The 25,107-nt window shown below is 37.7% G+C and overlaps 1 protein-coding gene across 1 annotated transcript; it reads right to left on the bottom strand.

Annotated features, from left to right (window-relative positions):
* Positions 1-665: 665 nt before the first annotated feature.
* slc39a13 (solute carrier family 39 member 13) lies at positions 666-16,592 on the bottom strand. The gene is made up of 10 exons (XM_088296982.1): positions 16,307-16,592; positions 12,501-12,863; positions 10,542-10,649; positions 10,267-10,409; positions 9,027-9,140; positions 7,122-7,211; positions 4,535-4,585; positions 4,255-4,387; positions 4,081-4,180; positions 666-3,998 (listed from the first exon to the last, which is right to left on the bottom strand). The coding sequence occupies exons 2-10, from the start codon at positions 12,832-12,834 to the stop codon at positions 3,923-3,925; spliced, it is 1,149 nt and encodes a 382-aa protein (XP_088153108.1). The 5' UTR covers positions 12,835-12,863; positions 16,307-16,592; the 3' UTR covers positions 666-3,922.
* Positions 16,593-25,107: the final 8,515 nt, after the last annotated feature.

Genomic DNA, 25,107 nt, shown 5'->3' with positions numbered 1-25,107 from the left:
GTGCGGTTTCGCTGAGGCACCACAATGTGCTCGCTTCAAAATGCATGAGCTTCGAGCTCAAGTTGTTGCATTCTATTAGTTCACTACAAGATGGCAATAAATTCGACACACTGTACCTTTAAGGTAAGGCTTCATTAATATTGTAATGATGAATATAACCGAAGAGTGCACATATAAACACAATTATTGAATGAAAACTTTTTCAAACCAACTTGAAAATGCAATTTCAAGAGAAATTGCGTGTGTTGGCTGCAAAGCTGAATGAAAAATGTGAGATGACATGGAATAAAGAGTATTTATATTAAATTACATGGAAATATATACATTGACGTGAAATTAAATTACATACATTTTGAATTTGCGATAAGAGTTTAATGTTGCAACAACTCGAATCTGTCAAAAAAAAAAGAATAATCAATTTTAGTTTTCAGTTTGGAATTTCGAAAAAAATAGCTGATGTGGGAAAAAGTTAAAACTTGGAACAGTTATAATTGTTCAAAAAACACGGAGATGGGAGGAGAAAAAAATCCATCCATTAAATGAGCAGCTTTTCCTCCATTGGGCGTGCCTATCCCAGCTGTCTTCGGGCAATAGGCGGGGTACACCCTGGATACAATCCTTGCTTCTTTTTTTTAAATAAAAGATCTTTTTCACTCCATTTTATCACCATTAACTGAATGTTTTATTGGATGAGAATATGCAGGTGTGACTGAAGAATATCTTTCCATCAACAGTCTGACATTGCTTTACCCTTGACAACAGAATGCCCTCTTTAATGGGGAAAAAAAAGAGAAAAGCTTAAACATTTTTATTCTGGAGAAGGTGGGCATTATTATCTTTGTAAACAAATGACAGTCTGGCAATGCAAAGGGTTTAAATAACATTGTATATGATAGATGAAACAAAGTTAAACATGGATCAGAATGAGAAAAGTATGCCGAAGGAAAGGAAACGCCCAGATCACATCATGTGAAATAGTACATTGTAATCTTCAAAGGACAATTTAGGTCCATGAATTTAAAATCCCTAAGATCATGCTTTTCTCTTACTGAAGACAAAAGTGAAGACGGCACATCTCATTACGAAGCAGTAATGGTGGATGCTGCATAAAACTGGCAAAGCCACACCGGCGAGGAAAATAAGAATATGGTGTGGACCATTGGCCTCAAAATTGATTTTTATCACAGTATTAAAAATAGCTTTCTTTAGAATTAAGCAAATTGTCCAAATACTTTCAAACCCTGAGAATGGAGGCACTTATAAGCACGAAATGGATCTTAAAATAAAATAGCTGTAGTTGTTGCTGGTAAATGGCGTATTGCTGTTAAACTTCAATTGCATCCTGTTTCATTACAAATCTGTGATAGTGGCCAATAATACACAATCTTATTTGACATAGACACTTACAATATGTATCCAACTGAAGGGAACACCTCAAGAGAATATGACCATTTGTTTACAACTAGGGGTGTCCCGATCCAATCAATTGCATCAGATTGATTTACGATATCAACCTAAAAAAACAGTATTTGAGAGCGAGCGTTGAGACCAAGCGTGCTTTGCAACGTGATTAAAAAAAAAAAAAAACTAAATAAAAAACAACCACTTCTGTAAATGAGCTAGTGAAGACAGTCTGGGAGTCAGAAGTCTGTGGGAAAAAAAATAAAAATAAAAATATACGCACGACCTGCTGTCATTCACTTGAATGAGATTCGAGGGTCGTGGTATATGTGAAGCAAATCTCTCTCCTATACCTTTTACAAATTTAAAAACTAGTCATGTGGAAAGGTTTGCAAAACTTCATGAAAGTACCAAATCTACTTACCCTCACCAGAAGAAGTTATCTATCGACCTGTCTCTCTGTCTGTGCAGCATGGTGCACAAGTGGTTAATATGTGCTTTGGATTTGAATTGTGGGGCTCAGGCTTTCTCCAGAATTACAAAAATATGCATATGATACAGCCATAAGACGGGGAAAAAAAACAGAGATATAGATAAAAATAAACAACAAAGATTTTTTTTGTTGTATTAATTTCTTTAAACATATCTGGTATTGGAGCAATCCAATTCAAATAACATTTATATTACGACACTTTGATTACATTATAAGTAACTGTATGAACGTATCCATTTAATAGTCAGATACACCCAATGTCGGGAACAAATGGGTCATATAGTCTTCTCATACCTTCCACTGCTGACTATTGTTATACGGTTTAATAGTATAACTTGATCAAGTCTCTTCGAACAATTCATACTAAAAAAATAAATTCCAGCATGTATCATTCCTGCTCACATCATATCGGATGACATCGGATATCGGAAATACTCAAGGCCGCAATATTGGTATCGGATCTAAAGTGGAAAATATTGTATCAGGACACCCCTATTTACAATCTTTTCCGCTGGGATTCTTCCCAAGGCATTCAAAGGCGGAAAAAATAATTAGTTGCCACAAAACCTGATAAACAAAGCCCATTAAAACAAGTGTCTGCAACTTAATACAATAATTTCGTAAATAATTATCAGTGAAAATAAACACTTAACAACTATAGTACCAAAATATTCCAACATCAATCGGTGGCAAAAAATGACAAAGCAGCTTGTCACTGCTTGTACTTTTCATGCGAATTTGGCACCATATTCCTCTCAAATGTTGAGTGTTTGTTTGTTGTCCTTGTGTTCCGTGACAAAAAAGCCTCCCACAGACAATGCGCACCTCATAGGCTGATGACTAAAGTAGACAACCTGCGGCGGAGTCGTTATGGTAACACATGCTTGCCAAACAAGCTGTAGCAAAGGGACCACAGTGAACACACCGCCTGTGTGCCACCTCCCTTCATTTCCATTGGACACTTTTACACGTATGATCTTAGCAGCATTGACATACATGCATTTTTCACACTAAGGGTGAAACAAAGCATGCCACAATGCTACTCGGCTTCTTACACAGGCGCATATCGTAATGGTCTCCAAAGCAGTTGATGCCAGTGCAGTATTTTTTTTTTAAACATAGCAAAAAGTGGGAAATAAACAGTGAAAAACCTTTTCCAAAGATGTGTGAAATTTACGGTTAATTTCCTCCAAGAAATATTTAGGAGTCAGTGTGGGTTGTTTGGAGCAACAAATGTTCTACTCATCCATCGAGCATTCACACCATAGGACCATTTTGAGTCCTGGGGGAAGACATTGGATTCTAACTCCTAACCTCAGAACTGTGAGGCGGCTGTGCTAATCATGTGACCAGCGTGCCTACATTGAGGGATAAAAGACAAGCAAACAAAAGTGTGTATGGTTCATAAATAGCCTTTTCTGAAGGTTGATAGCCATGCTTTCAAGCTGCAATTGCAGTCTTGCTGTTTTGAGATTACATAGGTATGTAAACAGATAAAATTTACTTTGGCAACGATAGTGTTGACACTCAGAACAAAATGTTGCAGGTGCAGTGGTGCACTCTCTCTTTTTTTTTTTTAATAAATATGCAGCAGCATGACGCTTTTTTTTTCTGAGGATAAATAAATTTTTAAAAAAAGTCAGAATCTACTGGATTGGATTGCATGTAGCACCATAACCATGTGTGCAAAACAGGATTGTCTGATATATATGTACATTTTAAGACAACTTGGTAACAGAAATCCATACAAATCATCACCTTTCCCTTGATACTTAGAGCTGGCACATGGTCACATACAATAAAAAATGTCTCACCTCAAGATTTAGTTAGCCATTGAATCATAAAGTGCAATCTTTGTCAGACATTTGTTTAAGCGTACCATGACGCACGACAATATCCAGCCTGGCTACCAAGATGGATTGCGAGCGTTCATGTATAACCGTCATCTGATAGGAAGTCGGGAGAATGTCCTGCTTGTTTTTTTGTGGTTGTGTTTGGTACTACAGCAAGAAGAGCAGCTCTCAACGTTCAAACAACGATGGTAGACAGGAAAGCCATAACCGCCACGCCACAGAAAATGAGAAGGGTCTGAAGTAGGGAGTGCCTACAAAACAAAAGCTTTCGCACTCAGACTCAGAGATATGCGATAAATATTCTAGTCATGATCAGTGTAGGATCTGTTATACCTCAAACTGGATTCCTCAAGCAGGTCAGGAACAACAGTCACCAAAGCTATGTAGAGAAAGCCTCCAGAGGTGAATGGAAGTATCCAGGAAGTAGCATTTTCTAAAAATGGAAGACCAATGCTGTCGTTGACCTGATGTTTGATGGAATGTGTTTATATCTGTAAAATACCCTACCCGTGCCTTTCGGTGACTGAGAACATAAAGCAAAGCAAGCCCCCAGGACACCAACCAGTGCGGTGGACAGCTGCAGACGGGCAGCACTCCACCGGTCGAACCCGGCTCGGAGCAAAATGGCAAAGTCACCCACCTGTGGACAATGACATGTCTCATATGACTGGAGGGGCTACATTTGTAGGCACTTCCCATCCTATTTGTGGACATTTAATTCACAGCTCGAAACTTAAGGCAAGTATGTGTCAACTGAAATCAATATATTCAGGGCCAAGAATCTCACCTCGTGTGGGATTTCATGGAGCAAGATGGCAAAGGTGGTAAGAAAGCCAACCTGCAAGCAAAGTATTATTAGTGAGCGTCCTTTGGCTTGTGTATATAACAAAGACTTCGGAAAACTGCCTCTTGTCATTCCAGCCCTGACATTCATGTCACGTGTCACATGGCAATAGTCTGCACAAGAGCACCAATTAAATGACGCGTGTGCGTGTTTGTGACATCTAGCTAACTTCCTCTCTGGCACGTACATCATAGCTCCTGCTGATAGCCTTATGTCACACCAGCTGGACTCGTCTTGTTCCAGCTACAATACTGTATATGGTCATCTAGTCAATAGATAGCAGGTCCTGTTTCTGCTGATTGCCCATTTTGAAATGTAAGCGTTAGTTATACAAGAAGGAATCTGATGAAAAAAAAAAAGTGTAATTTAAAATTTTTAATACATTTCGAACACTTTGTATTGAGGATGTAATACATGTACAATAAGTGGTTCACCACGACAAATGGATTAAAATAACGTCAGCAAATATCTAAGTATTAATTGTTTTTTAATAGTAACAATTATAATGATTTGGGGTATTAGTCTGAGCTCTGATTTTAATATACCGTCACTGTCCAGCCAAATGCCATTTATTTAATTTATATATATTCATTATTTGAAAAAAATGACAGTCATGGTCCTTCCCCACTTCATCTGTTATCTTTCTGCAAAAAATTAGCAAATACATTGGCCCTCTCGTTCACAACTCAAGTCTGAAAAGTGTAGTAAAAACACTTTAGTTCCTCGTTCTACGGCAGCCGTGTGCTTTGCTTGTGGCAAAGAAAACTCGTCGACACTGGCTTGATATTCACTCCATTTTCCAGAACAAAATTGGTCCATTTTCGTGTCCTATTTTTTTGTTATGGCCACTCAAAAGATGCTTGGAAAATGCGAACAAGGCATCGCCACACAGCGCCGGGTCATTTCGCTGAATAAGGCAAAAACAATGGCAGACAAGCAGCTCACCGGAAAACCAACAATACAGTGCAATGGCGACTCGTTCTCTGAATGACGTCATTCCCGAAGAATTCCGGAGATTGGCGAACAAAAGCATTTTTGTAATAGGGCGCTGCTATCGGTCTAAGGATGAATCTAGGAATTTGCTTTCTAAAAATGATTACTCAAAATACGGTTGGTCAAGTTTACTTCACACTTGGTCTTTAAAAGTTGGCATTCAGACGGTATGAGGATTCCACCCCAGAGCAATAATAGACAAGTCACACCTGAGTGTGTTTGAAGACCAGTCAAACTATGAGGAAAAAGTATGATTTAGTCTGAAAACTACGGAATGTGTAATATTGTACTGGGCTGACTAGATGAGGTATTTTTTTTCTTCTTCATTGCAGAGTTTAAAGGTTTGTAATGTGCATGTTCTTTGTACATAAATGAAAGATCACTGGTAGATATAAATGGTTTTTTTAGACTTAACTGCTTCAAATGGAGACTGAGGGTTTAGCGATATGGCGTGGAATTCACATGCTGTAAATTGAATCCGTTCACAGTAATGTTGAGACTCAACGTGTAAAAATCCTGACGGAAGCATTTCTGAATTGGGTAAAAGCACCGACTCAGGGAGGATGGACCAAAGCGTGACGTGGACACGATGCTTTGCAACCAGTTCAGCTTGGTTAGTGTGACCTGTCCACAAGTAACAGGCAGCTTCTGATTGGTGATCTTGGGGGTATAAGAGTGCTTAAAAAATTTCGTAATGTGGAATTGTTGAGTCAAAAATGTAACTTTTTGGAGGGTGTGCAGCCCGTTACATCTGGTATAAAAATAGCTCAGCATCTGATAATAGAACATGATGCCAACAGTAAAGCAAGGTGGTGTAAGGGTGATGGTGTGGGGCTGCTTTGCTTCCTCGGGACCAGGACAACTTGCTGTGATTGTCTAAAAAAATAATTCTGCTGTTTACCAGAAGACCCTGAAGGAGAACGTCCGGCCATCAAACTTAAGCGCTTTTGGATTATGCAGCAGGACAACAATCCGAAACAGAAGGGCTCAAAAAGAACAAAATTAATGTTTTAAAGTCTGGATTTAAATCCAATTGAGATGGTGTGGTGATAGTCAACGGGCAGTTCATGCTAGAAAACCCTCCAATCTGGCAATGTTTAAACTATTCTGCAAAGAAGAGTGGTCCAAAATCCCTCCACAGCGGCGTGAAAGACTCATCAACAATTATTGCAAACGTTAGATTTCAGTTATTGCTGCTAAAGGTGCAGAACTCACTATTAAGTTGAGGGGCAATTACTTTTTCACATAGGGCAAGATAGGTTTCTATTGTTTTCCCCCCTGGTAAGTAAAGTGATCAATTAGAAACTGCATTTTATATATCCTGGGGTTGTCGCAGTGTGCTATTAAAATTGGTTTGATGAAATTAAACCATTGCGATTGATAAAAATGCGAAAAACACAGAAATCGGCAAGGTGGCAAATATTTTTACACACCACTATAGGTTTACAAACATGAGTTAGTAAGCACTAAATATGTTGCTTGAAAACAAAATAATACAAAATCCATAATTATGAATTACATGCACACAATTGCTCACCTTCTTGCTTACAAGGAAGCTCCCTGCGACAGCCAATCCATGTGTAAAGTTGTCAATGCAGTTGGCCAGGAGGTTAAGGTAGCCACTTGTCTGAAATCATTGAGGTCATACATATGGATTTTAAAACAAGAATTTCTCTCTCAATGGAAATGACCTGCGAAAAGTTTGCTGTTGTGGTGGTGCATCCAAGTGTCGTACCTGAAACGAGTTTAATGAGTGAAAGTTCATGAATGCCATACTACTTCTGCAGCCATCCACAAAAGCAATACGCATTGATGTTTGGCGCAAGTATGTAAATGTTTAGTGTGTTTTAAACGGAACTGAAAACTGTACAAAGGAAATACTTATAAACATATTTCACTTTTCTTGGGCACCAATCCATTTTTTTAATGTAGAAGGGACTGAAATCATCTGAATAAAATTGGGGAAATGCACTGCTAAAGAAAACTAAAATAAAATCTTAATACATAATATTTTCTTTTAATTCCCTGTAATGTATACTCTAATCTACACATTTAAAATGTGGCATGTACTGGATGATGGCTCCGCCTGGACACTCCACTGAACGAAAAAACATCCGTTGACTCCAGTGGATTTACTTCGGTCATGTACATCGGAGGCACATAATTAGACTTAAGAGTTAAACTAACGTGAGTAATTTGAATATTTTCTGAGGAAAACAGGAGAGAATTACATTAGTTGACCATACTTTAATCATGTGTGAGCGAATGGTGGATACAATTGCAAGTACGCCAGAGGGTAACAGCTCACAGAAAACATCTTAGAGTTCAATTATGAGCTATGAACTTAACTTATAATTTGTGAGCTGAACTTTGAACAAGTTCACGTACATTCAAAAACATTGCCAACTTTGGCTCTGCCTATGACTTGGACAGGAAGACATGAGTTCCTCTATTTAATTGATCCATAGCTCAGGGCTCTAACTGAATTTTTAGTCTTGATTAGGCATTTGCTTTAGACGTAATGAATGTTCGCATTAAACATTATTTGAAATTTTAGCAGTAAACGTGTGCACTCTGGTTAATGGGATCTAAAAGTGGAATAAAAAGTGAGCTACTATTAAACTCCACCCTGAACATTATGTAAATTACAACTAATCATGACCTTCCAATAACAATATACAACCAACATGACCAGTGTGCAGACAATGGATGTCACCACACCTTATTTAATAATCGGCACACAACCACCAACTAATTTAAAACCGTTCCAGTGACAGGCCAAGAAATTTTAACTTGGCAAGGCACGAAAGAGCACGCATTCCGTGCTTTGTAAGATGATGCCTCTTGAACATTTGACATTTCTTTGGCACTTGGCGTCCTTTCTTGACTTTTGGGGCCAATGTAGAAGCTTCATGATTGGAACTGTTACAACACTGTAACATTATTTGCTCAATTGGGATTTTGTGTTTTAATTCTCCCCATTTCCTATCGAAAATGTATATCCAATTACAAGAGCTTCAACCAATCACCATTGAAAGTTGGATACACGGTTGCTTCCAAAAACATGCAAGATATCACCATATTGCGCAGAGCTCAAGAAATATTATTAGTGAGCGAAGTTGTAATCAAAGATGCATAACAGTTAAGAATGGTAAAACTCATCTGAAAACATTGCCTGCACAATTAATAAAGGTGTTATAATGGCGACAGTTGAAACCTGAAACTGATTATTTCTTAAAGGATTCTTCTTTTTTTTTTTTTTCTTCGAAATACTGGTGAATCAGAGAACGTTGTCCCAGGACAGCTCGTGTTTGACCTTTAAATTTGTTCACCTACAGCTCATGGAAAACACAGGCATAGGCTACATCATGGGCATTTGTTCTTAATTTGCTGCGTTTATGTTCACCACAAACGTTTGATTATCACTTATCAGCATGCATACCTTGATTTTCTCAGCTGTTCCCTGCAGATTCTGATGCTTGGAAGATTTCCGTGACTCAGTATGAGGTGCATTTCCACGTAACACACCAGCCTTTCCACTGCGAACTGAACTTGACTGTGACAGAAGAGAGGGGGAAATAAAAGCCACAATGATCATACTACCTCAACCATTAATGTTGACCAGACATATCGAGACATAAAATAAGACGAACGCTACATTAGCAATTTGGCAGGCGCTCTCAGACCGGAACACATCGGTTCGATGTCAAACATATATTATTTATCATCACATCAATAATATTTGCACTATTTTGGACCACAGATTACTGGGTTTTGAGAACTACACAATAGAAGTTCTCCAAATTATATTTTTTAATCAATTTAGCTTTGCTATGGGACAATGATTTTATTGACAGATAAGCTGACATTTATATAAAAAGAAAATGTACATTAGTACGTAATGTAAAACCATTTGGAGTATAAAAAAAATGCATTTTTAGATACCGAATTACACAAATACAAAATTATACTTGACAGAAAGTGGTTTTTAAAAACGTGACAAAGACCTGTCCCCTTACTAAACCTCTTCAGTGTCTGCATTACTACAGTAATAGCTTTGATTGTTTTAAAATGGCATAATGGCATTTTCTGTCTTAAGAAGAAAATCAAAATCGCAATATCTGTTAGAAAAATCGCAATACGATTTTTCCAAAAATCGTTTAGCCCTAGTAGCATGGATGTATGACTCCAGGACCACAGACTGCAAAAATCAGCACTAGGTAATTGGGAGTGAATGTATTCTCATCACTATTGAATGCTTTCTTTTATGAGGAAAACTGGATATCAAAAGGCCACGCGTGAGTTGGCTAAAAGATGATGAACACATCATGAATTGATCAGTTGTCCCAGAATGTCTGGCAACTTGAGGCAGTTGCCATTAAACAAGTTGAACAATCAGAATCATAAGGCACAAAGAGAATTCTGAACTACACATACCTAAGAAAACAAATAAACCCACCCACAGCATGCACTTGCTGCATGGTCTTCCTTCAAAAGACTATCTAAAAGGTTTTAATCGAGCACTGCCATTATAACCTTATTATATGAAAGGGTCAAGTATAAGTTACCGGTACTAAATAAAATATCAGCTTTTGGATTTGCTTTCGTCAGATTGTACGAGTGAGTGTATTTTAACAAATATACTGTAGCGCAATGCATTGAGGGTGAGCTCCAGAACTTACAGTCGAGTTGAAATTCACATCTGAATGTGACAGTGGATCTTTGTGTCCCTCTTGGTCTGAGAATATCTTCTCTACGAGAAGGAATGCCAGTAGACCAGTGATTACCCACAAGCCCTGTGTCATGTAGTGTTTTTCTTTGCTGACTGGAGAAAGAGAAGATAAATATTATTTTTCATAACAGACTTAGAAAGAAAAATGAATACAAAAATTAGACTCAACATGATTTAGTAACTCTACATTAATAAACGAGTGTGCCTTATGGAAAGGTGACCCACCTGAAGAACCAGAGAGTGCCCATGCTTCAGGGAGGAGGTGGAGGAATACGTCACCAAGAAGACCACCGATAGCGAAGCTCAAAAGCCTCTTTAGCTTCTGGTGTCCAGCTGAGATAACAAAATTGTGACACCAATTATACAACAAGATGGAAGAGAACTAACATAATTTCATTTTCTTTCATACGCATCACAAATCAAATCATTATTATAAATTGTAAAATGTGATGCTTTTAAGATGAGAAGCTCATGAATGAAATTGAATATATATATATATATATATATATATATATATATATATAATATAATAATATATAATTGGCACTAATTATGTATCACATCAGGTTTTCTGAATAATCATCATCAAATTTATGAATTAAGGGTTAGGTTCAGCAACATCGTAATTTAAAAAAAAGTTTTTATTGGTTAAACAAAAAAATGAACATCTGTCAAACATTTATAAGACATTTCAAGCCATCCCTAATTGAAATAAGCAGCCAACGAGTGTTAAAAAAAACAGTGCAAAAGCTATTTTGACCTGGCCTTGCATTATGCTTGTGTACTGTCATTGTGGACAAGCAATTGCAAACAGGTCAATATCAGCCGTTTCACAGCGACTGTTCACAGTTTCCGATGCGGTGCTCATGTTGATAATGGAAAAGAAACGCTAAAAACATGAAGAAATTCCACATCCGCAATGACAAAAATAGCGGTAGACAAAATACAGTGATTAAACAGAACGTTATGGACAGCTAAACACAGGAAAAGTATGTGTGTGTGCGTGTGCATGCAGGGGTGGTTCAACCATACTTGAGAATAGTTCTTCCCATTTGAAGTCATGTTGAGGTCTGACACATTTTGAATATGTACACCAGGTTTTGGGAGCATTTGTGTACAGCGGCTTGGGGAAGTATTAATTCAGACAGCCTGACCTTTTTGACACATTTCAGGCTAACAAAGATTTAAATTGGGAAATGGTAGTGAAGAATCAACACTAAGTGGGACATTATTATCAAGTGGAATGAAATTCAGACGGCATTTTTTTTATTTATTTAGAAATACGAAAAAAATTAAAAGTGGGGCGTGAAAAGTGGTCCGACCTTTGAGTTACTACTTTGTACAATCACTGTGATTACAGCTGCAAACTTATGGAGTATGTATGTCTCTGAGTTTTGCACATGCAGACTTAAATCTGCCATTCTTCCTTACAAAACAACTCAAGATGAGTTAGATGGAGAGTGTTTGTGAACAGCAGTTTCCAGATATTTCCACAGATTCTCAATTGGATTCAAGGTTTGGACTTTTGATATGCACCAGGATATGTATAGTTTTAACTGATCCATTGTAGATTTTGCTTTATGTTTAGAATAATTGTCTTGTTGTTGTCTTGAAATTCAATGTCGATTAAGACCACACAATTTTAATATGTAATATAATATTAATATATAATATTTTAATATATGTGTGTGCCAGTTATTTCTTTTTTTTTTTTTTACATCGTAAACGTCAATATTTTTTTTAATAAATATGGTGATTGGACCGACCGTCTTCACTAGCTCCTTTTCATCATCAGGTATTCAAGTCAACATTGGAACATTCTGAAATCATCAGTGGAGTGAGTTGCCTGCACTGTCAGGGGCTGAACTATATTAACAAGAAAATAAAAAAAAATAAAAAAAAGGCTTAAAGAACATTTTACTCTTAATTACATAATGCAAGGGCATGATCAAATGTCAGTACTTAGTATCGTTAAGTACTTCAATATAAGTACAGCACTGTGCTTGTATTTGTACGCCGTCTAAAAAAAAGTACAGGTTTACAATCACTGCGCAGATGCGCATAGCCAAAATGTTAATTAACTGTGGAAAGGTTTAAGTATCACGTTTTACTATACACTACAAGACCATAGAATCATCTTGCTACCTACAGCAAACTATAAGTAGTTTGAGTCACACGTCCTACCTTCGGTTTTAAGGGCTGCTCCAGCTTCGATTGGGATGACGAGCAAGGGGAAAATCCCACTAAGGCCTACAACAACTGAGCCCACCAGGGATAAGACCCAAACATGAGCATGCTCACTAGCCAGTAAGTCAGCAAGCGCCTGGAGGCCTTGAAGGTCATCAGTGAAGTTAGGAGCTGGTCTTGCAGCTGTGGCTGTTGCATGAGCCATGGCTGTTTGAGTCATCTTCTGGCCTGATGCCACCTCGGAGGGCAGCATAAGCAGAACGACTATGATAAACAGAGAAGATACAGCCCAGATGGGCATCCGACAGCCTTCAGCTTTCATCCGTCCCATGGGCCAAAGAACGCATGTAACCGGTAATTCTGTAACAATAGGAACAGATCATATACAGTAGTTTAGTAGTAGTAGCACAACATTTTCAAATTCAATTCTCATTCCTTAAAGAATAAATGGTTGTAACAGGCACATTAAATTGGGGGGGAAAATCCAGTCGAAAAAGACAACTGGAAGGCTGTCTGATGAGTTGGCAAGTTGGAGGTTTGCCAACTCGGAAAATTTGAGACAAGATGTCGGCTCTTCATGCCGCAGTCAAAATAAGATATTTTTTTTGTTTGTTTTTCTTTTTTTCAATTGGGGATGGTTATTCCGTGAAATGTCCGATTTACCACGGCACATACAACCAACAAATGGAATGGTAATTGTTTTTTTTTTCCCCAAAGTACCCTGTTTTCCTCATTACTGGTATAGATAAATGTTTTTCAAAGTGCCCCAACCCACAAAGGCCACATACAGAAAATTAAAAGGACACAAAGGACAGTTAGATTTTAAAAGTTATTAAACATGCTGAAACCGATAAATCAATCACGTAATTACGTGGTTTTATATTGTTATTTTGTAAAAACGCGTTGTCAAGGCTTTCAGGTCATAAGGCAGGTAGTCTGGAATTTTTTTTTGTTTTTTTTAGTTTGGTGATGGCCCGCGGCACAGCATTCCACTAAACTAGATCTGTATCTTCACGGAGCAGCAGTTGAATTCCCCACCTCCAAATTCAGAACCAATCCGAAAGCAATCTGTGGTTACGCTGACCATACTTGGGGATTTTAACATTATATGGTCACAAATTGGACTTAGGCACTAACCACAAAGTGGACAAACTTAACTTTATTCTCTAGGCAGGATAAACCCTGAACTTGTTGGCAACCAATTGCAGGATATACATCGATGAACAACCATTCACACTCACAATCACACCGAGGGACAATTTTGTGTGCTCCATTAACCTACCGACCACATGCACAGGGAGAACATAGGAAGGCCGGAGCCCTGAATCAAACACAAATATATAAATACAAAAATATATATAAATACAAAAATATATATAAATACATATATATATATATATATATACAAAATCATGCTTTTAATTTGGTGCAAGCAATGTAAAGCAGGAAGTGTTGGGAGCTAATGTGATATATAGCTCTGCAGTAATCTCTCGCGATTTCGTGCCTCACTTTTATCGGCATTTTTCCAAATTTATCCCATGCGCTGATTGGCTGCGCATCATCGCAGCCTCACCCGGCAATCACAGCACAAGGACGACGAAATATTGACTATTAAAATGTTGGTGTTGGTTATAGTTTGTCTGAACACATCTTACCCTAACTAGAATTGTTACATTTTCTACTAATGTCCTCGTTGATGCCATGATTACTTCCCTGACAGCGCTTTATTTACATGTGTTGAAAAGAAGAGCAAAGAGGAAAGAAGAACATGACAACAACGAAGAGGACAATGAAGACGAAACAGCTGCAAAAAGAACAGAAGTGGCAGTATCTTTCGCTTTGCACAACAACAACGTAGGTTTAAAAGTGCATTAATCCACCAGGATTATTGTACCTTTGGCTAAAATGCACCGCAGGATTCAAGTTAAGGTAAGGTATTTTCAGGATAAAAATGAAAACTTTAACATAGTTATTTGCCAACGTTAAATCAGAATCGTCCGCTTCCGGGTTTGTAGATTGTGTTCCTCTCACAGCCTGCAGCTTGGTATTCACACATTACTTTGCATTTTCAAAGTTGAATTTGTTGTGGAAGTATTTAAAAGGTTGGGAACCATATCGGAATGTTTGCAACGGTGTAATAGAGGATTAAATCCAATTTAAATAAATAAATAAATAGATGAATGAATAAATAAATAAATAAAGAGATAAATAAATAGATGAATGAATAAATAAATAAATAAATAAAGAGATAAATAAATAAATGAATAAATAAATAAATAAATAATGCCAACCACTGCTTCACAGTTTTTCACCTTTCGTGGGGATTCCGGTCCCAATTAACCACGAAAAATGAAGGATTATTTCATATAGATGTAGTTACAAAGTTAAGAGAATAAAGGGAAAAGGGATCACTTTGATTCCTTGTATGCAGTTTTCCCTCTGCGAAACATTGATATCAATATAATAAAAACTGCACACATTTTTCAGGACATTGTGAATCATGTTTCCAGAGTTTAGTTTGCTGTCCAGATCAGACTAAGCATAAACATTTTAGCAAGGACAGTGCACACAGGCATTTAAACTTCAAATATCCGGAAAAAAGAACGCAATGTGAATAATATTCAGACTCTTTGTAGCAGTTTTACATTCTATTCATCAGTCGGGAGCTTTAATGAGACACTTAAGTTGATATAAGATTGTTGTGATGTTGGGTACTTACCCCGGATTAGGAAACTGCCACAGAAGAAAGTCTAATCAGAAGTTTGAAAAGCGGCTACTTTTTTAGATACGATCACTGGTTCAATGGTTGAGTGTCAGGAAGGACACACACTTGGGCTGAAGGATTTAGCGTTTTGGGATAGAAATAATCTTAGACAACACAATTTGGTGATCACCAAAGCTGCGCTTTTGTTGTTGTTTTTTTTTTTTTTAATAAAGGGCTCCTATCCCCTAAGATCACCAAATGTTTATGCATGCATTATTAGAGTAAAAACCTTTTGTTTTGATGGTATGATGTAATTTTCTATCAAGTTTGTAAAAGTTGAAGTTCACAGGGCTCAGGATCTATGGGAGGTGGTTAGATAAATGACTGGATGTTTCCATCTTAATGTTTAATGTATCCACATTTATTTTTAAAGCAGCTATTGTAAAGCTGTTTGCTTTGAATGATTTTTCTGGTCGACAAAGTGTTTATTTTGTAGTATGTGCAGTAGTTTGATGTTGAAATCATAGTACATATAGCTGAATGCCATTTATTAACTTTTAAGATAAATTTTCTATGAAAACAACCGGAGGTACAGTATCCAGAAGCTGCGTGGCATTCTTTAAATTAAAAAGAGGTGTTAAAACTTTTAGGCGTGAAAAAAGTCTCGTATATGAGCCGACAGACAAGCATACAAACATTTACTTACGATGCTATTAAAATCAACTTGACTGTGCTCTCCTCACTGTCTGGCAGTGAACCGTCAAGGCTCAAATTTCGGGGGGGGGGGGAGATTACATAACATACTGCAGATTGCTTCTTCATCCTGTAATGCGTAAGAAGTCAAACTAAACACACTTTATCAAACATCCACTGCGCTAAATGACTATTTAGCTTCATTTGACTTTCCGGTCAGCGTACGTCTAAACAAGCTCCGACCAGTGCATAGAAAAGTTAGCAAGCTAACGCTAGCTCGATAAAAACACTTGCATGCTAAAGTCAGTAGCGAGTAGCGACGACACTCAGTCAGTGCACCGAACTCCCCCAAGCATCATTTGAAAGTTAGTGCCGTGGCACACAACCGATTTCACGCTTCCAATACCTTTTCGTTGAAGCTTTTGCACCAGAGTGTCCCTGCCATCCAGGCCAACTTAATGGAAGCTGCCTTGCGCGGAACACTTGACAGGATCCCCGGACGGCAGCCGAGGGCAGGAATGGTCTGTCCGCAGCTGCTTTCAAGGAGGACAGCTTTTCTTTTTTTTCTCTTCTTTTCCTCCAGCAGCCACGTATGAGGTTGCTGGAGAGGAAAAGCTGGCAAACGAGAAAGGAAGTATGAGAAGTGGATGAGCACGCCCCACAAAACAAAACGCTTCAGAAGCTTGCCGCACAAAAAATACACGCGGAGTTATTAAGAAAGGCGTTTGCCGTTTTTAATTCGCAAATTACCACATTAGTCACATGGTGTCACGTTTAAACACGGTACTCACGAGAACAAAATGGGCAATCCAGTATTCAGTGACACGAAAATAGCTGATTTAACTCCTTAAAAAATCTCTGGAATGTAAGTGCAAAAGTTTTCTTTATTAATATTGCTTATACTGAGAAGGAAAAAAAGATCACTTCACTTGGAGAAGAGAGATTAAACCCCCAAAATAGGCCTTTGACTTCAAATTATGGTGTTAAGGTCACTTTTAGTATGGGAGTTGAGAACCAATCAAAATTTTTGGAAACATCAACTCAATCAGTGTTTTTTAATTAATTAAAAAATAATTATGTTTTGGAAAATGGACTGCATAAAAAAATGACCAACAGTTTTCCAAAAATACTCATGTCTTTGCTAATGTCACTATAATGAATAACATTTGGTGTCAAAGTATACATTTTGGGGGTCATGGAATCAGAAAAAAAATAGTCTGCAAGCTTTATAAACCATTTTTCTCTAGGTATATGTCATGTCTTTGTGTGTTGCTTGTTGCTTGTTCCTGCAATACTTGTGAAGCTCATGCTACAGGATCAAATCCCTTGTGTGTTTCACATTCTTGGCCCATAAAAGATGATTTTGATTCAGAATTTAAAAGCTAACTTGTCACACAATTTCAAATACAAAATTTGTCAGCAAACAAAGTTAGCAGGTCCTCACTTTCTCCTCTCCAACCAGCTGTGATTTCTATTTGAGGCAATTATGATAAAGAGAAAATTATATCGTCAGTTTTATTGCATTTATAGTGTTTACAATTATAAAAACAATTATGCAAAAATAGGTAGACCACACACACCCACAAACACACACCCACACACACATGCATGCACACGCCCGTCACGGAAACATCTGAGGACCTGCAACGGTAATGTGCCTAAGGGGGTAGATACTCCTCATCAAACCAATATGCAGGACCACGTCTTTGGCTGCTCCAGCCCCAAAATATTTCATAATTGCCCCTGAATTTACAATGAAGACACTATTTGTAAGTTTTATCCCACATGCATGTTAGCCAATGAAAGTTACCATAATGCATATATTACAAATATTTGTGAACATCCCAAAAAACTAAGCAAAACACTAGGGATGTAACGTTTCACCCAAGCCCCGATTCGATTTAATTTTCAGTTTGATTCGATTCATATATATATATATATATGTATATATATATATATATATATACGTATATATATATATATATATATATATATATATATATATATATATATACGTATATATATATATATATATATATATATATATATATGTGTATATATATATATATATATATATATATATATATATATATATATATGTATATAAATATATATATATATATATATTTACCACCAGACGCTCACCTTTGAGCCCCACCCCTCCAGGCATGGCTCCAGAGGGAGGTCCCGGCAAACCGTGTCCAGGCAAGGGAAAACATAGTCCAATAATTGCATTCATCATAGGGGTCTTTTGAGCCATCCTTGGTCTGGTCCCTCACCTAGGACCTGTTTGCCATGGGGCATAAAGCCCCAGACAATTGAGCTCCTAGGATCATTGGGACACTCAAACCCCTCCACCACTCATGGAGGGCTAGATACATACATATGATTGCCAGCTAATCGAAGGGCACACATAGACAAACAACCATCCGCACTCACGCTCACACCTAGTGTCCGAACAACCTGCCATGCAAATTTTTGGAATGTGGGAGGAAACCGGAGTACCTGGAGGGAACAAACGCAGGCATGGGCGGAACATGCAAACTTCGCACAGGAAGTCTGGTGCCGGAATCTATCCCACAACCTCTGCACTGTGAGGCCATCGTCCTAACCTGTGCCGCCCACCACACAAAATAAAATACATAAACACATATACAGTAGATACCAGAAGAACAGCAGAACAGCGACAGTCTCATGTTGATCCAAAAGCTAAAGAATAAAAATGTGTCTTGCAACGTGTTAGAAAAGTGGACAGAAAGCGGACATGCTTAGCATTTTATGGGAGCTCATTCCATCGGGAAGGATCGGCAACAGAAAAGGCACAATCCCACCTGAGGCTGCGCTTACTCCTCTGCACCACCAGCAGGATTTGGTCCGCAGACCTTAGGCAACGGGCAGGTGCATAGGGGTGGAGGAGCTCGAAGAGGTTCACTGTGATGAGGCCATTTAATGATTTGACGATGAACAGAAAATAAACTCTAAAGTGCACTGGGAGACGGTGAAAAGAGGCCAAGATTGGGGTTATGTGATTCGTCTTCTGAGCCAGAGTTAAAAAGCGAGCAGCGGAATTGTGGACCAGTTGGAGGCGCTTGAGGGTGGTCTGGTTGACTCCAAAGTAAAGTACGTTGAAGTAATCTAGCCGAGATGTAACAAATGCATGGATTACTGTTTCTAAGTGCTATTGGGAAAGAAAGGGCTCCACTTTAGCCAGCTGCCTAAAATGAAAGAAGCAAGAAAAATAAATAAAAAAGCTGATATTCGATATATCGGCCAATATCCCATATATTGGAGAATTTACTCATACAGTATCAGTTCAAAGTTTAGAAACACTCGCTAATTTAGTGTTTTTTTTTCATGATTTAAAAACGTCCTGTAGTGGAGATGAATACTTAAATTTGAATCTGAATCATCTTTATTGGCCAAATATGTAAAACACACAGGGAATTTGTCTCCGATAATATGAGCTATACTGGTATTGCAATAACAAGCAACTACGACATACACAAAGACATGACAAATAAGTACAGAAAGTTTTTAGACATAAGCATAGTATTGTACAGTAGTACCACCCAATGACAGCTGTGCGGCAATTTGTAGAGTCGTTAGAGCATAGATACAGTGATCAGTGGTGCGGTACTTGCAATACTATAACGGTTTTGCAGATGCACATGATGCAGAGAATCGCTCTCTCTAACAAACCGCTGGAGAAACACTGTCAAATTATGACAGTTGTATACTGTAAAAAAAAAACTGAATTATACACACAAAAAATGATGCATTATGGGATACATGCCTACTGTAGCTTATCATTTTTCATTATTTACGGTCCGTGGCAGTTTTAAAAAGCTTTACCTACGGTTGACAAAGTGGTGGCAGGAGGTTGACTTGGGGGGACGGGTGGAGGGGCTTGGGCATAGTTTATCGCACTCTTACGCGCACGCACACTGGCGCATGCACATGCGCACACAGAAACACACAAACCAATTGTCGACTCATAGCCACCTTCATCCAAGAGAGAACAAATACGTGTAGCACATAATTGCTGATGCAGAATTTATATAGACTACTGTCTGACAGTCGATGAAAACGTACGAGTTTACAAATCTGAAGCGTACCGAATTGTTTTCATTAACTGTCACAATTTCCATTTTGAAGGTTTTGACTGATTTGTAAAAAACAATTAGACCCACACCTTGTTTTCAATTTTTTTACATACATGTACATTTTTTAAAATTAATTTGCAGAAGGCACTGTATAGGGGCCTGTATTTTCTTTCATTCAATGTTATCATTTACCGTATTTTCTGGTCTATAAGGTGCACCTGTATATTAGCCGCAGCAACTCTTTTTGGAAGGAAAATAAATAAACGTTATACATGCCACACCAGGCTATAAGTTTTCTATGTGGAAAAAAGAAATTGTCGTCTACTGCCTCTACAGAACGATTTTGTACTGTGAATATAAATAAAGGAAACTGATTCTTAAAACAGTGCCTTTTAACATTTCAACAACTTTGTTAATTAAAACAGAACAGACCCAAGAGAAAAAAAAAAAGAACTTTATTTAGCGTATTTTTTTAACTACAGATCGCCCCGACCGGTGAAAGAAAAATCCGCACCGTTGTATTTCCCGCATGGTTCAAAATCAAGGAAATAAAAGTAGCGGCTTATTGTCCAGAAAATATGGTCGTTATTTTAATAATTTAATGACATAATTGCTAATTTATCTAAACTTAATCTCAAATAATCTATTTATGATCAATATTTTTCCACATTATCATATTTTCAGAAGTGGCCGCAGAGCTGGAGACTAACACGCAGTTTTGACAGCCAAGGGTGCCCTCAGCTGCACCGTCTGACTCTGTGAATGAGCATACCAAGATGCAACAGCGAGAAAAATCGAATCACAACATTCAAATGAGTGGTACTTCACAAAAATCATGAGTACTAAATTGCACAAATGTACAACACATCATTATTTATTCTGGATCATTGGAAGCTATGAAAAGGCAATCAAAAGTTGACATTGCATTGATTGATATCAGTTTTCATTGTAGCCATTACAACCAATCAATTTTTAATTTTTTTTTTGGCGTTGATCATGAAAGTAGTATTTTTATGGGGCCATTATTGTAGCAAAACTATTCACAAATGCGTATTTCAAGACATAAATGAGCACAAAGAATCCGTATCTGTAACAACAGCCACAAACGGGTACAGAGAATCTACAAATGCGTAATTGAAGTCACAAATGTGTGACAAAAATCTGCAAATGTGTACATTAATTTGTACGCGCAAACACATGCTTAAATGCGAACAGAAATCCATGAGCGTGCGATCTGTAAGCACTGGTCCTCTTTATTGGCTGCGTTCATACGTGTGACTTTTGCTACAGTCCAACCGTGGACGAATCACAAATGCGTGTGGTGATTTGCAAATGCGTATCTAGAGATTTGTGTGTGGCTCCGTTGCTACACATTCAGACCACAAGGGGAGATGGGCAAACTCTAATTTTGTCGCGTTGCGAGGGGCCGTCAATTTTGGCTAAACAGGTGCTCGACAAGTCCACCGAGGTCAGCTTTGAAAAATGTTCCCCTCGTGGTGCAGCTTGCGCTGAGTAGGTGTCCGCTTTGAGATTGTCTTTGTCGCATAGCGAGCAGCACATGTTGCCTTGGTGAAATTTCAAAGTTGGACTTTTGAAAAATCCAGAATTCCCACACACAATCCTAGTGAGGATATGCGTTGCAGAAAACGGATGGATGATCGTTGAAAAATTCGGAGCACTGGACTTCCAGAAATGAGGCAGACCCTTCTGCCGAGTGTAGCGGCTTGCAGCTCCTCATTTTTAGATAAACGATGGAGGGCATAGCGGATGGCAAAAAAAAAAGGTCAAGATGACTCTTATAGTTTTAAATGTCTCAACTAAAAGCAACCTCCTGACTCTGCTACTAGTCAGCATAGTTAAAATTCCTTATTCCTTTTTGGTCCTGCGGTATATGAGGTGGGGTGAACACGTTCCATTTTCATGAAACCCATGTGCTTCCTCAAATAGGCTAATTTCAGCAAGATTTATAAAAGGATGTGCAAAGTGTACTACAATATTGGATTGTTTCTTATTTTGAAATTGTGAGAATTTTTTTGTATGTCCTTTAATATTTTACATATTGAATAATTTTTTTGATAATTTGAGTGAGAATTATCAATGTTGATAGACTTTGGGAACCCTGTAGGCTTATTTGACAGATAATTTGGTTGAGTGTCTGTTTGTGGTTCATGTCACTTCCTCTCGACATACCGTCACACTACCATACTGTGCACTTATTCCTCTCAAGGGTTTTATTTTTTAATTAGATAATGTTAATTTAGTTCCGGCCTTCCTGTGTGGAGTTTGCATGTTCTCCTCGTCCCAGCGTGGGTTTTCTCTGGGTACTCCGGTTTCCTCCCACATTCCAAAAACATGCATGGCAGGTTGAATGGACACTCTAAATTGCCCCTAAGTATGAGTGTGAGCGTGTGTGGTTGTTTGTAGTTGCGATTGTCAGGCAACCAGTTCAGGGTGTACCCCGCTTTTTGCCCAAAGACAGCTGGGGTAAGCTCCAGCACACCCGCGACCCTAGTGACGAGAAGCGGCTTAGAAAATGAATGGATGGATGGATCAGGTGTCCATTACTGTTGACGTCTGTTCTCATCACAACAAGACAGGTTCAGATTATGTTTGAAATGTTTTTCCAAAAATAATCCACAATTGTTTCTGAATCATATTCACATATTGCATGATAAAATTAAGTATTTACAATTACACATATTATTTAAAAATATTTTCCCTAAATGTGGATTCGAGGCAAATATTGTGTCTGGTCAATGATGCTGTGATGCTATCAACATATTTTATATAAGATGTTTTGTTTTGATTTATTCATGAGGAGAAAATATATGTTGTCATTGTATTTGAAAAATCATAACTATGAAACTTCAGCTGGTTTCTTATTAGAATGTTTTTTTTTTTGCCAGCAGCACATACCTGATACCCGATTAACTATGAATTACTAATAGAAATAATTGTCCTTGTGAGCAAGTGCGCATGTAATTTGGCCTGGTCATTCGCACCACAAATGAGTCAACATAGCAGATCATTATGGAGAAAAGTTTGACTTCATTTGGTAAATATGTACAAGGTCCCTGCTGCCGTGGGTAATTTATGTCTCAGTGTGTCTGGCCACCAGGTGGTGTATGCAGAAGCAATTCACTACACTGAGAGCAGACAAGACATCACATATACAGTAGCATTAAAATATATTCATTAAAAAAAAGTATTGGAAACTTTGTAACGCATAGGGTGCAACTAAGTGTCATTTTGTCATCACGGATGCTGTATAAAATTATAATATAATATAACAAAACTGAAAATAATATCCTTGTTACAAGTCACTTTAATTGCACAGTTGTTGATGTTTACTTGATGTCCTTAACATTGTTTTTCTTATTTTAAAAATAGGTATTTGCTCCAAACTTGGTTTGGGGCAGATATGGAGATAAACTCAACAGAAAAAAAGAAAAAAAAACATGATTAATATCCGCACTGAATCATCATTGTCTGGCTTTAAGCAACAAGAAAAAAGAGGAACTTGGTTGTTGAGCGGGATAGGGGCCCAAAGCCTTATATGGTATACATTTCTGAATGTGCATTTTTTAAAGTTGTTGCAATGTGAGCATCCAGTTAACAGGGAACTGTGTTTAAATAAATTGAAAAACTTTTTGAACAGCAATCTATGCTTGCTTCAACAAGCAGTCTTTGGTTCATCTCTTTTTGTGTTGTGCGCAGGAGTGATTGTTTGTCCATGCGCCTTGTGATTCACACTTGTCTAATAATATCCCCGGCCTTGTCGAGGAGTCCAGAGAAAATGAGGAATCAGGAATAAGAAGTGAGAGAGCTGGATGTCCCCTAGCACGCATGTCAGGCAACTGTTCCATGTCATTGTGAAACAAATAATGGCCACGGAAACCTCTGCTGAGTGTCAGTCAAGAACAACGGTCTTCTTTGTGCCCTGTCCACCCACAGAAATAAAATACAGTACAGATTCTATGACTTTTTTTTATGTGTAAAAAGAATCATATTAGAACTAGATACTATTTTCAATGGCACTGCAACTTGCTGGTTCATTTGGAAGTTATGCCTAATTCTGATTTTCTTTTTTCAGTGTCATTCATTGTTAGTTTTGTCATGAACTGGAAAAGAGGTACAGTAGCATATCATAAAACTGTTTCACGAAAAAAAAAAATATTTTATTCACCCCCAAAGTTCACCTGAATTTGACTTTTACTACACTTTTGTGTATTAAAGTTAACCTGTAATTGTGAAGTTCACTGTGTACTGTCTGCCTGAAACAACATGTTCTGTAGGAAGTTTGTCACCTTCTTGTTTTAATAAGGAAGAAGAAGAAATAGGAGAAGAAGCCTTATGGTACTCAACTTAAATTGGCAGAATTAAGGAAGTTTTTAGTTCCCCTGCTAATTCAGAGATATATAGTAAGCTGCATTTTTCAACCACCTTTGGCAATTTGCTTCCAGTCCTAAACGAAGTGACTTTTGCGGGAACGTATCTGCTGCCCACTGGATGATTTTCAACAAACTGGTAAGACCAAATAACTTTTGTTCTTTTTGAAAGATTGTGGGCATTACCTTGGAGGATCACGCTGATCTTTTAGTATTACTTTAGTCCACCATCAAATATCACAATGTGGTCGCTTTAGGAGTGTTTAACCTAACTCTATTTTTTTCATTTTTGCTTTTTGTTCTTGTTTCATTCGCATAATATTATACTTTTAATGACTATTACCACCTGGTTTAAGATAATATGAGTGGCAATTTCAAGTAGATTACTTTAGTCCATGTGTAGAATTCAGTGTTCAATTTAACAGGAAAAGCTTGGTTGCCTTAGAAGTGCACTGTCAGCCCAAATCAAACCGAATCTTTTAAAATTGTTATCAAACCATTCTAAAATGAAAGATGTAGTGTGACAAGGAACAGTGACAAAAGTATTCAAATGTTTTATAAAAATCTAAACGCGGGTGTTTATATGATTTCAACAGACAAAGTGTTTTTTTTTTGTGTTTTTTTTTTAAACTGCATTTCTCAAGTAAAAATGTTGAGCGAAGGTGATTACGAAATATGTGCACTACCACAGGATTTTCAGAGTTTGGACATCAACC

Source organism: Idiotropiscis lumnitzeri, chromosome 5 (genome assembly GCF_059441095.1).
Source record: "Idiotropiscis lumnitzeri isolate Australia: NSW breed Sydney's pygmy pipehorse chromosome 5, RoL_Ilum_1.0, whole genome shotgun sequence".
Lineage (NCBI taxonomy): Eukaryota > Metazoa > Chordata > Actinopteri > Syngnathiformes > Syngnathidae > Idiotropiscis > Idiotropiscis lumnitzeri.
The sequence above is the reverse complement of the archived record's forward strand: the minus strand, read 5'-3'. Positions and strand labels throughout refer to the sequence as shown.